General features: G+C 31.3%; 1 protein-coding gene and 1 pseudogene across 1 annotated transcript in view; both read right to left on the bottom strand.

Moving 5' to 3' along the window:
• The window catches only part of LOC113378580, a 38887-nt pseudogene extending 37532 nt beyond the window's left edge, over nt 1-1355 (bottom strand).
• A 355-nt stretch (nt 1356-1710) lies between these two features.
• LOC113378579 (gustatory and odorant receptor 24-like) overlaps nt 1711-14980 on the bottom strand; it is a gene marked incomplete at its 5' end in the record, with an annotated part of 15093 nt that continues 1823 nt past the window's right edge. Inside the window, 7 exon segments of the mRNA XM_026619123.1 lie at nt 1711-1827; nt 1903-2064; nt 4478-4519; nt 4521-4760; nt 9222-9335; nt 9609-9752; nt 12021-12193. Of these exon segments, the coding sequence (XP_026474908.1) occupies nt 1711-1827; nt 1903-2064; nt 4478-4519; nt 4521-4760; nt 9222-9335; nt 9609-9752; nt 12021-12193 (992 nt within the window).

Here is a 14980-nt window from a genome sequence, read left to right as displayed (position 1 = left end):
GGGACACAATAGATGTGGTTAGCGATAAAATCGTAGGTAGGACATATAATATATTGTATATAGCAATATGATAGGGCTTTTGTGTTAAAATCTCATTATATTATCAATATATATTATATATAACATAATATCTTCCAAAACCGATAAAAAAAAATCTGTCAATGATGACGCTAATAATAGTTTGTAAAGATCTGCCAGACTGTTTTTTTCGTAAATAATTGTTGAAACTATATTATTGCAATTTTTTTCATAAACGCATAAAAAATAATGATAACATAACTAACTAACAACCCAACAATCGTATAAAATTCATTTAAAGTAAAATTGTTCCTTAATTTGTTTTAATTTTGTTCATTTTTGTCTATGAAAGAGGCACAACTCTTTCTTGCTGTCAATTCTTGCCACAAAATGGTAATAAAATTTTTAATTTGTTTTATTCATTTAATTGAAATTAAAATTAAACACTCGATGATTGTTAATTAAAAATTAATCGTTAACTTAAAGCGTGAAATAAATTGTAAAAGTCGTAAAACTGATTCTGATCACATTCGAAAAGGAGAAATATACATAATATATATATATATATATATATATATATATATATATATATATATAAATAATGTGCTTTGTGTGAAAATTGTCAAGGTTTCTGCTACTTTCAATTTTCTAATTCCTAATAAGGGCTTCTTGAGGTCAACTTTGTAATTTCGATTTGTGTTTGTCGGAATATTTTGCAATTTTTATTAAGTCACATAAAAGGTAATAGAAACATAGAAATTTAATAATAGAATAAATAAAATTAAATTAAACCGATGCAGTAAATAATACTATTAAAGAAATATATTTAGATCTTTTCATGGGATTCATACTTGGTCTTGAGAATGCATAAGATAAAAATAATATAAAAGGTAAAAGATTATTAATACAAGATTTTTTCTTAACATAAAAATAATATGATAAATTTAAATGTTTAATTGTTATTTCTCATAAATTCAAATATTTAATTATTTATATTTTTATTTTTACTTGATTTTTACTTTGATTTTATTGATATTTAAATGTATGAACTGTCAAAACTGTCAAACATGGCGCATGAATAACACGTGACTTATTTGAAGGAAACTCAAATTCAAAATTGATTTATTCATTATTATTTAGAAATTGTTTGTTTTTCAGTTGTACGAGCTTTGGTCTTGTAATCAAGGTTCAAGGTTTAATTTGGACAAATTAGATTACAGGCAAAAGTGATATTCGTTTTTATTAGTTTTAAAATAAAGCTTGTGTCCAACTGTCAAATATGGCGTAATTGTCTTCAATTGTGAAGTGTGTCGCAAATTTATTGACAGTTCAAACATGTTGACACTTGACTGTCAAATATGGCGCAAGGGGTTAATGTTAAATGTGAAGTTAACAATTAGCAATAAATAGTAAACAAACATCATGATAAGGATAGAATTTAATTAAATATTTAAACTACAACATAAGGATACAATTATTAAGTAATAACTATTTGACTTCAAAGATTTCGATTTTTACCCTGTCAAAACTGTCAAATATGGAGTCTGAAGCATTTCTGACAGTCGAAACTGTCAAATATAGAATCAAAACTGTCAAATATGGCGTTAAAGATTTTAAAAAACATTTAAACTAGATAACTTTTAATTCAAATACCATCTACAACAAAAAATACATTAGTTATAATGATATTAATTAATTTATATTAGAACTCATAGTAGTGTTTTCGTCAACCGGAACCCCCAATTCTGTCGGAATGCTGATTTGGAACTGCAGAAGAACCACCAGATAGGTCACCATGGTCGCTAATAACTATTATAACAAAAACAAATATAATAATAATATATATATATATATATATATATATATATATTTATTATTTTTTACCGATTTGAATAAGTTTCGGTTTACGTAGAAAAATCCGCCCAAACTGATATTCGATGGATTCATTTCCGTGGCCCTTAAGAACTGGTGGACCTCCGTTTGGCCAGCAATGTTCATCCAGGACAGGTTGACCATTAGGAGCTTCTTTTGGAAATTCGTTTGGACCTTAAAGAATAATTATATAATGAATTTATAAAAGAGGACTCTACTGACGAGCAAACTGAAAGAAAAGAAGGGGACTATACTAAATAGTGACTTAGAAGATAAAATGAAAGGACTCTACTGACGAGCAAATTAAATAGATATCTCGAAAAAGAAAGAGGGCTCTACTGACGCGTAAACTAATTCTATATAAGAAACTTATAGGGCAATTTTGCTGTAACAAAGCTCATAGCATAGCGTTGTCATGGCAATGCTCTATTATGCTTGTTCTTGGTAGTGAATCTGTGTATTCCTTCCATTTGCAGTACGATCAGGCGTATTTTACATATAAACAAAACAAAGAAGAATCTCATGATAACTGCATCATTGAAGATTCTGTTTGCTCGTCAGTACAATCTTTTTCATATTTTATGTCTTGCATTTGAGTTTTGCAGTTTACTAAAGTCCTATTTTTTCAGATTGCTTTTTAATTTATTTTTAGTCTTTCATTCTTTCATATCTTTTCATTTCATTTTTTTATATCTCAATTATCATTTAGTCATTCATTTCTTTATCTTATGTCGAATTTCAGTTTGCTCGTCATTAGAGTTCTCTTTTTATCTTATTGCCTATGTTTTAATTTGCTCGTCAGTAGAATTTTTTTCTTGGTATTATGTCGAGTTTGCTTGTCAGTGGGGTCCAGTTTTACTTGCTAATTTACTCGTTAGTGGAGTCCTTTTTGCTTCAACATTTAAACTTGGACGTCAGTAGAGTTCTCTTTTCTAATATTTCCAGGTTCAAGTTCGATTTGCTCGTCAGTAGAGTTCGTTTTCCAATCCTTTATTTTGCCAGTTAGTAGAATTATTTTTTTTAGTGTTAGTTTGTTTGTCAGTAGAGTTTCTATATATCTTTAATCAGATTGCTCGTCAATAGATACTCTTTTTCAGTTTGTTGTCAATAGTCACATTTTTATTTTTTTCTTTGATTTTTTTTGTAGTATTTTTAGTTTACTCTTCTGTGCTGTTCTTTTTGTTTACTTGGAGTTTTATTTTTTCTCATTTCTATTTGCTCGTCAGTAGAGTCCTTTTTTCTTTTTAATTCTGTTTGCTCTTCAGTAAAAATAATTATTCACCTCTTTAAGAGTTCTTTTTTGCCTTATAATTCTTTACTCCCTTTTTCTAAGAAAGTTTCTTCACTTTCTTAGTTTGCTTGTCAGTAGGGTCCTTTTTGCTTTAACATCTTTCATTGCCAATATTGTTCTCTAATTCAAATTTAATTTGCTCGTCAGTAGAATTCCTTATCAGATAATTGTTTATAAAAAGTTTTGGCAATTTTAAATTGTTTTTCAGTAGAGTTCTTTTATTTTTTTGTATTCCGTCCGTCAGTTTCGTGTGCTTTTTCTTAGTGTGCTCATCAGTAGAGTTGCTTTATTTTACATAAAATATTTTTGTAATTTTGGTAAATTGGTAAATAATTTTGTGCGACATTTTCATTTCTACTGTGCTTAGCTTGGCGGCATTTTCACATTTTTCAATAGTTTTCGCAAAATTGGAAAAGTGCTCCGGTACACAAACAGTCTAAACGCACTTGGGTAATTTTTTGAATTTTTAATCCAAAATTACAAAATTATTTTTTGAAAAAAAAATTAGGAACAAAATTTTTTTGCAATAGCGATTATTTTGTTGAAACAAGCAGAAGTTTTTCAGATCATTCAAATCTGATACTCCGTTTTCTCAACAACTCGATTTCTATTTTCTTCACTCTATGCTCCGTATCTCCGTAACGACTGTACCTGCCTTTGCCAAAAACTAATCAGCATATCTCCTTATCAATAGGAATCGAATGTTTTTTTAACCATTTAAATCGGTTGATCCGTGCGCCCGAAAACGTGACTGGAAATTTTTATCCATACATACATACAAACAAACACATACACACACACACATCCATTTAGTTTCTGAGGTATGCTCCTTAAAAATGTTCAGAAACCTTCAAAACGTCGAGAAATGTAAAAATTTTCAATTTCGATTTTCGGCCCATTACAATAACTTACACTACGGGAAGTTAATAAAAAAGGGACTCTACTGACGTTCAAACTAAAGAATGGACTCTACTGACGAGTAAACTGAATGAAAAAAATAATTAAGAAACTCTACTGATGAGTAAACTGGTAAAAAAAACTAACTCTTCCTGTTGGAAAGTTTGTGCAACTTGCCTTAAGGCAAAATAAAAATGCATTTAATGGTCTGATTCTGTCGCATAACAGTCAAAAAACGATCTTATTATTTGATAACACATGGACATTTTGACAGTATTCAGTATGATTCAGTAGCATAATGTATGCAAGTCAGAGCGCAACATAGCCTTGCCATAACATTTGTCTGTTATGCAGCACAATCGATCCTTAAAATACACAAATGAATCCTTTATCACTTACATTGCTGGATGCATAATGGGCTTCATCGCATATAAAGAACAGCAGGCAGACAGACGCTGCAGCAGGCTGTCAGGGCCAAACCGATGTCTTTGGTGCCGAAACCGTCGTTTATCTTCGACATCAGTCCGTAGATCGACAGTGTTATGATTAGAAAAAGATAGAGGTTGATGAAGGTGAATGTGTAGCAGGTTGCCAGGCCTGTGTCTCGGGTCATCCTGCTGAGGCGCAGCCAGAGGCCGCGGTAGTCGGCCACGAGGGCGGCGGGGCCTATGTGGCGGAGAGCCTAGGGAAAAAGGATAGTAATAAAATAAACAAAACTAGTTTGGTATTTAGCCTTGAGGCAAGTTACATGAACTTCCCGATATGTGTAAATAATCGACTTAATCAAAAAAAAAAATAAATTAATTTATGAGTCATTAAAAGTATTCCGAGTGGATTTATTACACATAATTGAAAACAAACGAACACTTTGACTTTGACTCGAAGTATTTTCTAAAAACAAATTTTCAAAAATCAATAATTTTTAAAATCCATAGGACTTTAATGGTATGTTCATTAAGACCGAGTACTCTATCGTTATACCAAATAAATTGTCTAATTTTAATTTTAACAAACATCAAAAAAACTAATCATTTTCTCAAACTTTGATAAATTTCTAAAATTAAACTACTGGCCGTAAGGCCGCAATATTTCAGTAAGTTCTATAAGACCATGATATATATCGCCAAAAAAGTTCCATAAAAATCGGCTTCAATTTTTTTTTCAACAGTAAAATACAAGAAAACGGCTCGGTAGATTTTCACCTAAAATTAATCAGCATCATTCCCAACTAATATCTTTCGAACAGTTTTTGATTTTTTAAAATCGGTTCGGTAGTTTGAGGTTAAATGTGGACAAAAAGTTTAACACTTTTTTTCAAATTACAAAGAAATGGCTCGGCAGATCGTCTCACAAAACAGACAAACGATAGTCCTCATTGAGATACATCAAATAGCTTTTAAACCCCTGAAATCGTTTCAGGCGTTTTTGAGAAAATGTCGATCAAAGGTCTAACTTTGACAAATGCCAAAAAACGATAGTACTTTTTGCAAACTTTGAAGAATTTTTAAAATTAAACGGCTTGTCGCAGGGCCGTAATATTTGAGTATGATCTAGAAGACTATGATATCTACCGTCAAAAAAAAATCATAAAAATCGTCGAATTTTTTTTTTTTTAACTTTATTACAAGAAAACGGCTCGGCCGATCTTTACCAAAAACTAATCAGCACGATTCCCAACCAATATCTATCGAATGGTTTTTGAATATTCAGAATCGATTCAGAATTGCGGGCTAAAACGTGGACGAAAAATTTTTCACTTTTCTGCAATTTACAAAGAAACGGCCCGGCCGATCGCCGCACAAAACTCAGAGACGATAGTCCTCATCGAGATACATCAAATGGCTTTTAAATTTTTGAAATCGGTCCAACCGTTTTGGAGAAAACGTCGATTTACGGCAAAAAATCTGTTCACACACACACACACACACACACACATACTATTTCCAAATGTGATCTCATTCGATTCAGAATGGCTTGAAATGTCGAGAAAACATAAAATTAGCGAGTCGGATTTTTTGATGAAAACATAAACTTCTCCTTCGGGAAGTTAACAAGTCAGATGCAAGTGGAATTATTGAAGTGAAATTTTTTTAGACGCGAAAGAAAATAATAAATATACAGTTACGATCGAATTTTGTTACAGTACGATTATATTTTGTGTTCAAATTTCTCGCCGCTCTATAACGGCCTCTCCCACTAGTAGGAGAGTGTCTTATATGCTAAAATTGCACTACGCTTTACACAAGCACGTCCTGTTCTGTCTAAGCCGCCTAACAAACAACAAATCTTCGCAAATGTAAAATTATTATTTCTGTGTGTTCAATAAATTCTGTATATAATTTCTTCGTGTGCTTCTTTTTAAACCAACAGTACTCAAGAACAAACTGAGAAATATGATAAAAAGGGACAGAGTGTAAAAGATAAGAAACACAAAACTTTAATGCTGTTTTAAGTTGACCGTGAGTAGAGTTCTTTTTATACTCTTATATGACATTTTTTTTTAGAAATTTTGATGAGCAAATTTACAAGCCGACGAGAAAAATGAAAAAGGAAATCTACTGACGAACAAATCGAATAAGAAAATAAGAAGGGACTTTACTGACCAGAAAACTAAAAAGAGACTCCACTGACGAGCAAATCGAGAAAGAAAATAAAAAGAAACTTTACTGACGAGCAGATTAAAAAATAACTCTACTGACAAACATACTGTGTTTCTATTCTAGTAAGTGGGATTCTACTTACGAGCAAATTATGTAAAAATGCAGAAGATAAATAATAGAACTGTACTGACGAATAAATTAAATAGAAATCTAGAAGATATTTATAGGACTGTAGTAGCAGACTACAAAACTAAATGTTAATATGAGAAGAAGTAAATAATTATACTGACGATCCGATTAAATAACAGAAGAACTCTACTGACGAGTAAACTGAGGATAAAAATGGAAAAGGGACTTTACTGATGAGTAAATTAAGAAAGAAAATAAAAAGGAACTCTACTGACAAACAAACTGAGATGAAAAATAAAAAGGGACTCTACTGACGGGCAAACTGAGAAGAAAAAATAACAGTGACTCTACTGACAAGCAAACTAAACATTAGGAAGAAAATGGAAAAAGGAACTCTACTGACGAGTAAACTAAGATAGACAACTAGAAAGAGACTCTACTGACGAACAAACTAAAAATAAGAAACGATAATATAACGAGACTCTACAGACAGGCAAACTGAAAAAAAATTAGAAAGGGACTGTACTGACGAGCAATCTAATAAAACGAATAAAATAAAGATTCTACTGACAAGTATACTAAGAAAGTGAAAAAGCATGAAACTTCACTAACAGCAAAATATAATGGAGAGAAGAGAAGAGAGTGAATAAAAGAAACTCTACTGACGAGCAAATTAACCGACAAAAATTTTAATAAACTGAAGAACAATTTAAACTAGAATTAAAAAACTCTATTATTATGATTATTGGATGTTAAACCAAAAAGGACTCTACTGACGAGCTAATAGAATTTGTACTTGCAAAAATGCGAACAAGAAATAAGAAACAATACTAGCGAACAATTTAGCTGCTTTTGTTTGTAAATAAAATGATTGTATTGTAGATCGAATTAATTAGCAAGAAAACTCTACTGACGAGCAAATTAAAAAAAAAGAAAATAATGAAGATACTTTATTGTTGAACAAACTAAAAAATTATATAAAAAAATAACTCTACTGACGAGCAAATTGGAAAATATAATAAAAAAAAGAACTCTACTGATGACCAAACTAAGAGAGAAAACAAAAAAGGGGACTCTACTACCGAGCAAACTATAAAAAAAGAAATAAAATATAAAAGGGACTCTACTAACGAGCAAAATTAGGAAAAACTAATAATAAAACTAACAAAAAAAGGACTCTACTGACAAACAAACTAAATTTTGATCTAGAAGATAAAATCTGTTGAGCCAATTGAGAAAAAACAGAAAGAAAATAAAGTATGGAACTCTACCGACGAGCAAACTGGAGAAAAAAAATAGAAAGGGACTCTACTGACGAGCAAGTTGAGAAAGAAAATAAAAAAGAAACTTTACTGAAGCGCAAATTGGAGGAAAAATAAAAAAAAACTCTACTGACGAGCAAACATAAAGAAAAAATAGAAGAGACTCTACTGATGAGCAAATTGAGAAAAAAAATAAAAAAAAAACTCTACTGACGAGCAAACAAAAGAAGAATATAATAAAGGGACTCTGCTGACGAGCAAACTAAGAAGGAAAGATAAAAAGGGCTCGGCTAACGAGCAAAGAAAATCAAATTATTAAATCAAACTTAGCATTTGAGACTCCTATTGACAACAATTTAATAAAAAAAAAACTTGGATCTAAAAAAAGACTATTTAAATAGCATTGTGGAAGATACATAGAACTTTTTACTAACGAGCAAGCGGATTTTTGAAATGAAATAAGAATGAGGGCTGCACTGACGAGCAAACAAATTCTCGATGCAAGACAACAAAAAGGACTCTACTGACAAGCAAACAGCAAATAGCAAAAACATATTTATAATTTTGTAAGCAAAAAAATTTCTAATATATTTATAATACAGTTGAAAATAATATTTTATAAAGTAATACATTCCCACAACAAAAACACAGACAATAGACTCTACTGAAGAGCTAATCTAAAAAATAAGAAAAAGAAACTCTTCTGTCTAATATATCTAGAAAAAATAAGAGGAAGGAACTCTACTGACAGGCAATTAATTTTTATATTGATTGTGAACATTGACAATATTAAAAAGAACTCTACTGATAAACTAAAATAGTATTTAGTGAACTGAAATAGTCTTTAGTGAAACACAAGAATCAAAAGAATAAATTTCACTCAACGAAATTTATAAACACTAAAAATAGACTCTACTGACGAGCTAATCTAAAACATTAGAAAAATAAACTCTTCTTTTTCAGAACAAGAGAAAGGAACTCTACTGACAAGCAATTGAATTTTATATTGATCGTAAACATTGGCAATATTAAAAAGAACTCTACTGAAAAACTAAAATTGTCTCTGGTGAACTGAAATAGTCTCTAGTGATATACAAGAACCAAAAAAATAAATATTACTCAACCTTATCCGAGTTCACAACCATCTCTTACCACTTGAAAGTCTTCAGCGACCTCGGTGGCGGTTTCGCCAATGACACCACACATTAGGTACCAATAAGCGCCCAACATATAGGTCAAAGTATCCAAAAAACAGTAAGGGATCACCTGGATAAAAAAAATACATAAGAAATATATTATCCCAAAGGCAGGACCAACCATTTCGGAGCTACTGTGCAAAAATCATAATTCAGTTATTGAGAGAACGGATCATCCGATTTGAATGATTCAAAAGACATTTTACTTGTATGGATGTAATGAAGAAATTGTTACATTTTTGGAAAGGCAGGTCGAGTGGTTTCGGAAACAAAGTTTGAAAAAATACAATTTGGTGATGAAGAATGATTATTAGTAAATAAGATAGTTTGTATCTGTTATTACCTGGAATACGTGAAATTCGACCATGGTGACGTGTGTCACCACTACCGACATTGTCGACATTATCGGTATCAAAATCGATATGAAGAGCGACTTGCTGTGCATTTTGATTGGCAACACTTTGCCGGACACTCTCTGGTAACACAACTAAAAATGGATTAACATTAACAGTAACACGAATTAAGTGATTAATAGGGCAATTGGTAGTGAAAACTGTAAAAATGTCTATCTATTTGCTGTGCGATCAGGCGTATTTAACATATAAACAAGCCCAGAAGAATGTTTGAAAATTCTTTTATTATAACATTCTTCTTTGCTTGCTGTTTGTAGGTAAAATACGCCTGACCGCACAGCAACTAGATAGACATTTATACAGTTTCACTATGAATGAACATGCATAAGATAGCGTTGCCATGACAATGCTATTCTATGAGACAGAAATCCTCCTAAATTAATAATTTATATAATAACTTTATACAAGATAGATTTGTTCTGCTAAATTTTACACTAAGATAAGATAGAGAGAACGAAAGAATTATATTTGGTTATTTTGAGGTTATGTCGCCTTCTCGATTTTTTGCATAAGATACTTTTATGTTTAACAGATAAATCTAATATTAAATAAACTCTCTTATAATACTATTAGAGTAGGATAAGATGATTTTGTTATATACCAAAGATAAAAGTGCCTTAAGGAAGAAAAAATAGCACTATTTTTTTTTTTACTTTGTTCATCAATAAAATCCCTTTTTTTTACTGTTATATAATAACCAGTCATTGTTTTGTCTCCTCATTAGTAGAGTTTTTTTTCACTCTTGTTTTTTTGCTTTCCTTGTCAGTAAAATTCTGTTGCCAACTCCTTGCAGTTTGGGCGTCAGTAGAGTCCCTTCTTCTTCTTACTGTATTTTCAGCTTGTTTAAGTGTTTTTGTTCTTATTTCACTTTGGTCGTCAGTAGAGTCTATTTTGTTATTCTTCAAATCGGTGCTCGTCAGTAGAGTCCTTTTGTCTTCTATTTTATTTTGATTGTCAATAGAGTCCTTTTTTGTTTTTCAGTAGAGTCCTATTTTAATCATGTTGTGATCCTTAGTAGAATCCAATTTGTTTGCTTTTTTGTCTTTTATATCAATTTTCTGGTCAGTAGAGTCCTTTTTTGTCTTTTATATCAATTTGCTCGTCAGTAAAGATTTTTTTAATGTGTTATATTAAAAATTTGCTCGTCAGTAGAGTTCCTTTTCCTCGTTATTTTTTGTTTGCTTATTAGTAGAATCTCTTTTTCGATGTAATGTTTGCTAGACAGTAGAGTCCTTTTTGGTTTTTATATTAATTTGCTTGTCAGCAAAGTCTTTTTCAGTCCTTTATATTAATTTGCTCGTCAGTAGAGTCATTTTTTGTCTTTTATATCAATTTGCTTGTCATTAGAGTTCTTTTTTATTTTATATTTTAGTTTGCTTGTCAGTAGAGTCCTTTTTTGTCTTTCATATCAATTTGCTCGACAATAGGGTTCTTTTCTATTTATATATTAGTTTGCCAGTCAGTAGAGTCCTTTTTAGTCTTTTTATATCAATTTGCTAGACGACAGTACAGTTCTCTTTCGTTTTTTATTCTCGTTTGCTCATCAGTAGAGTTTTTTCTTTTATATTAATTGGCTCACCAGTAGAGTCATTTTTTATTTCAGTTTGCTTGTCAGTAGAGTCTTTTTTCGTATTTTTTATTAATTTCTTTGTCAGTAGAGTCCTTTTTTGTTTCTTATTTTTGTTCGCTCGACAATAAAGTCATTTGTTCTTTATATTAATCTGCGTGTCAGTAGAGCCATTTTTTGTTTTTTGATATCTATTTGCTCGTCAGTAGTTCTTTTCTGTCTTTTATATCAATTTGCTCGTCAATAAAGTCCTTTATTGTTTATTATTTTTGTTTGCTTGTCAGTAGAGTCCTTTTTTGTCTTTTATATTAATTTGCTTGTTAGTTGTGTCCTTTTTTGTTCTTTATATCAATTTCCTCGTCAGTAAAGTTCTTTTCTGCCTTTTATATCAATTTGCTCGTCAGTAAAAATCTTTTTTGTTCTTTATATCAATTTGCTCGTCAGTAGAGTAGCTTTTCAGTTAGTAGAATTTCTTTTTTAATTTCTCTCTTAGTTTTCTCGTCAGTAGGGTTCCTTTTCGTCTCTTATATTAGTTTATATATCAGTAAAGTTTTCTTGTCTCAGTGCTTATCTGCGATTGCTTATTTTTTAAACAATTTGCTCGTCAGTAGAGTCCTATTTTACGTTTATTTTCAGTTTGTTCATCAGCAGAGTCACTTTTGTCTCTAATTTTAGTTTGTTCGTCAGTAGAGTCCTTTTTTTACTACCTTTTATTATCTCTACTAAACCAGTAACTTGTCCTAAGGCACATAATATGATATATACTATTAGTTACCTCAAAGTCTGACCAGCCGTTCAAGACCTGAGCGATTTTTCTGGTTTCTAGCCACATCATGGGAACCAGGATCAGTGGTAACATGTTTACCAGAAATAGATAGCCGACCATGGCTTCTTCAAAACCGCCTTCGAGGCTCTTTACGATGTCGAAACGCATTTTACCGACATAACCTAGAAAAATAACATTAGTCAAATATTTATAATACAGGATTTTTAAGACTTTGAGTAGGATAGTGCTCGTCGAGACCTTTCATTTGATATCTTAACTCTAGTCCGTGCTTATGATCTGCACCAAACGTTTATAAATTTACTAATTACTTTGGAAGCTTTTTTAAAAATATATTTTAAAAATATATTCAGTTAGCTTGTCAGTAGAGTATTTTTTATCTTTTGTATACTTAATTAATTTGCTCGTCAGTAGAGGCCCTTTTTACGTCATTTATGCAATTTGCTCGTCAGTAATCATAAATAGTGACGACTTTTTTAATGCAATGATCAGATTTAGTTTGCTCATCAATAGAGTTTCTCTTTTTTATCTATAGTTGCTTTGATTAGATTACTCGTAAGTAGAGTCCTATTTCTCTTTCATTTTAGCTTGCTAGTAAGTAGGGTGCCCTTTTTATCATTAGCGTATTTTGCTCGTCAGTAGTGTCACCTTTCTTATAGTTTGTTTTCTGATCGTTGGAAGAATCATATCTTATCTCTCTAGTGTTGCCATATGAGATATAAAACATGTAACCGAGAACAGATATTACACATCTCATAACATTTTATATCGTTTTTGTATTTTGCTCGTTAATTAGTATATTTTTAATTTTCTTGAAGTTTGCTCGTCAGTAGAGTCTCTTTTGACTTTTAATTTGTTTGTCAGTAGAGTCCTTTCTCATTTTCTTACTTAGTTTACTCGTTAGTAGAGTCCCTTTTGATTTTTGTTACAATTTGCTTGTCAATAAATTCCCTTTTTATGTTTTCTCTCAGTTTGCCTGTAAGTAGAGTCCCTTTTGTCTTTTAATTTGTTTGTCAGTAGCGTCTCTTTTTTATTTTCTTGCTTAGTTTGCTCGTCAGTAAAGTTCTCTAATTGTCTTTTATTTTAATTTGCTCGTCAGTAGAGTCCCTTTTGACTTTTATTTTGCAGTTTGTTCGTCAGTAGATTCCTTTTTTTCTTCCTCAGTTTGCTCGTCAGTAGAGTCCCATTTCATTTTCTTCTTTACTTTGCTCGTCAGTAGAGTCCCTTTTAATTTTTTCCTTTTAGTTTGCTCGTCAGTAGAGTCCTCTAATTGTCTCTTATTTTAATTTGCTCGTCAGTAGAATCCCTCTTTTATTATCTCTCAGTTTGCTTGTCAGTAGAGTCCTTTTGTCTCTTATTTTATTTTCTGACCAATTAAATCTATTTTTGTGGTTTGCTCGTCAGTAGAGTCTCTTCTGTCTCTTATTCTCAATTCGCTCGTCAGTACAGTAGCTTTCTTAGATACTTTTTTAGATAGCTCGTCAGTAGAGTCTCTTTTTTATATCATTTCTTTAGTTTTTGTAGTGTACTTGTCAGTAAAGTCCCTTTTCATTTTTCTTTAGCAGTTTGCTTGTCGCTAGAGTCTCTTTCTTATTTTCTTTTTTAGTTTGCTTGTTAGTAGATTCCTTTCTTTTAGTTTGCTCGTCAGTAGAGTCCCTTTTTATCTTCTTCTTCAGTTTACTCGTCAGTAGAGTCCTTTTGATCATTATTTTGCAGTATGTTCGTCAGTAGAGTCCATTTTATTTTTTTCTTCAGTTTGCTCGTCAGTAGAGTCCTTTTTTTTCTTTTGCAGTTTGCTCGTCAGTAAATTTTATTTTTTATTTATTTCAGTTTGCTTATTGATCAAGTTCTTTTCTATTTTATTCTTTAGTTTACTCGTTAGTAGAGTCCACTAATTGTCTATTATTTAAATTTGCGTGTCAGTAGAGTCCCTTTTGTCTTTTAATTTACTCGTCAGTAGAGTCCTTTTGATCATTATTTTGCAGTGTGTTCGTCAGTAGAGTCCTTTTGTCTCTTATTTCAATTTACTCTTCAGTAGAGTCTTTTTTATCTTTTTCTTTAGTTTGCTCGTCAGTAGAGTCCCTTTTTTAGTTTCTCTCTCAGCTTGCTCGTCAGTAGAGTCCTCTAATTGTCTCTTGTTTCAGTTTTCTCGTCAGTAGAGTCTCTTTAATCTTTTTTTTAAATATCCTCGTCAGTAGAGTCAATTTCAGTAGCAGCAGTAACTAGCATTCAATATATAGTTATTGGGATTTTAACTGTTCAAGCCGATAGTACCCTTTATCAGTAAATCGATATCATTGTGAGTTCCGTACTCCGCTGTAATTATTCGGCAAATAAATTGAATTGAATTAAAATAGTGTTTAATTTACTAAACAAGTTCTACAAGACATACAATTTACGAATTTCTTGGAAAATACTTTCCCTATCTATTATTAACTTCCCGTAGGGCAAGTTATAGTAATCGCAAAAAAATCGAAAATGAAAATTTTTATGTATCTTTACGTTTCAAAGGTTTCTGAGTATTTTGGCATACCTTAGAAAAAATGGATGTATGTGTGTGTGTGTGTGTGTGTGTGTGCGTAGTATGTATGTGTGTGCGGATACAAATTTTCGTCGACGATTTCGGGAATACGGATCAACCGATTTGAATAATTCAAAAAACATTCGATCCGTATTGATAAGGAGACGTGCTGATTAGTTTTTGGCGAAGGCAGATCTAGCCGTTCCGAAGATACGGGACAAAAAGTGCCGAAAACGGTAACTCAGTTTTTAAGAGAACGGAGCGTCCGATTTTAATAATTCAAAAAACATTTCACTTGTATTGACAAGATGAAGAATCGATTAATATTTCATGAAGGTAGGTCTAGCAATTTCGGAGATCTAATGAAAAAAGTAAATAAAAATGCCGTTTGGCAGTCAAAAATGATCATTAGACATATGCACATCAAATT

Source organism: Ctenocephalides felis, unplaced genomic scaffold (genome assembly GCF_003426905.1).
Source record: "Ctenocephalides felis isolate EL2017-DRISC unplaced genomic scaffold, ASM342690v1 CF-g0.4_SCAFFOLD_01886, whole genome shotgun sequence".
Classification (NCBI taxonomy): Eukaryota; Metazoa; Arthropoda; class Insecta; order Siphonaptera; family Pulicidae; genus Ctenocephalides; species Ctenocephalides felis.
The sequence above is the reverse complement of the archived record's forward strand: the minus strand, read 5'-3'. Positions and strand labels throughout refer to the sequence as shown.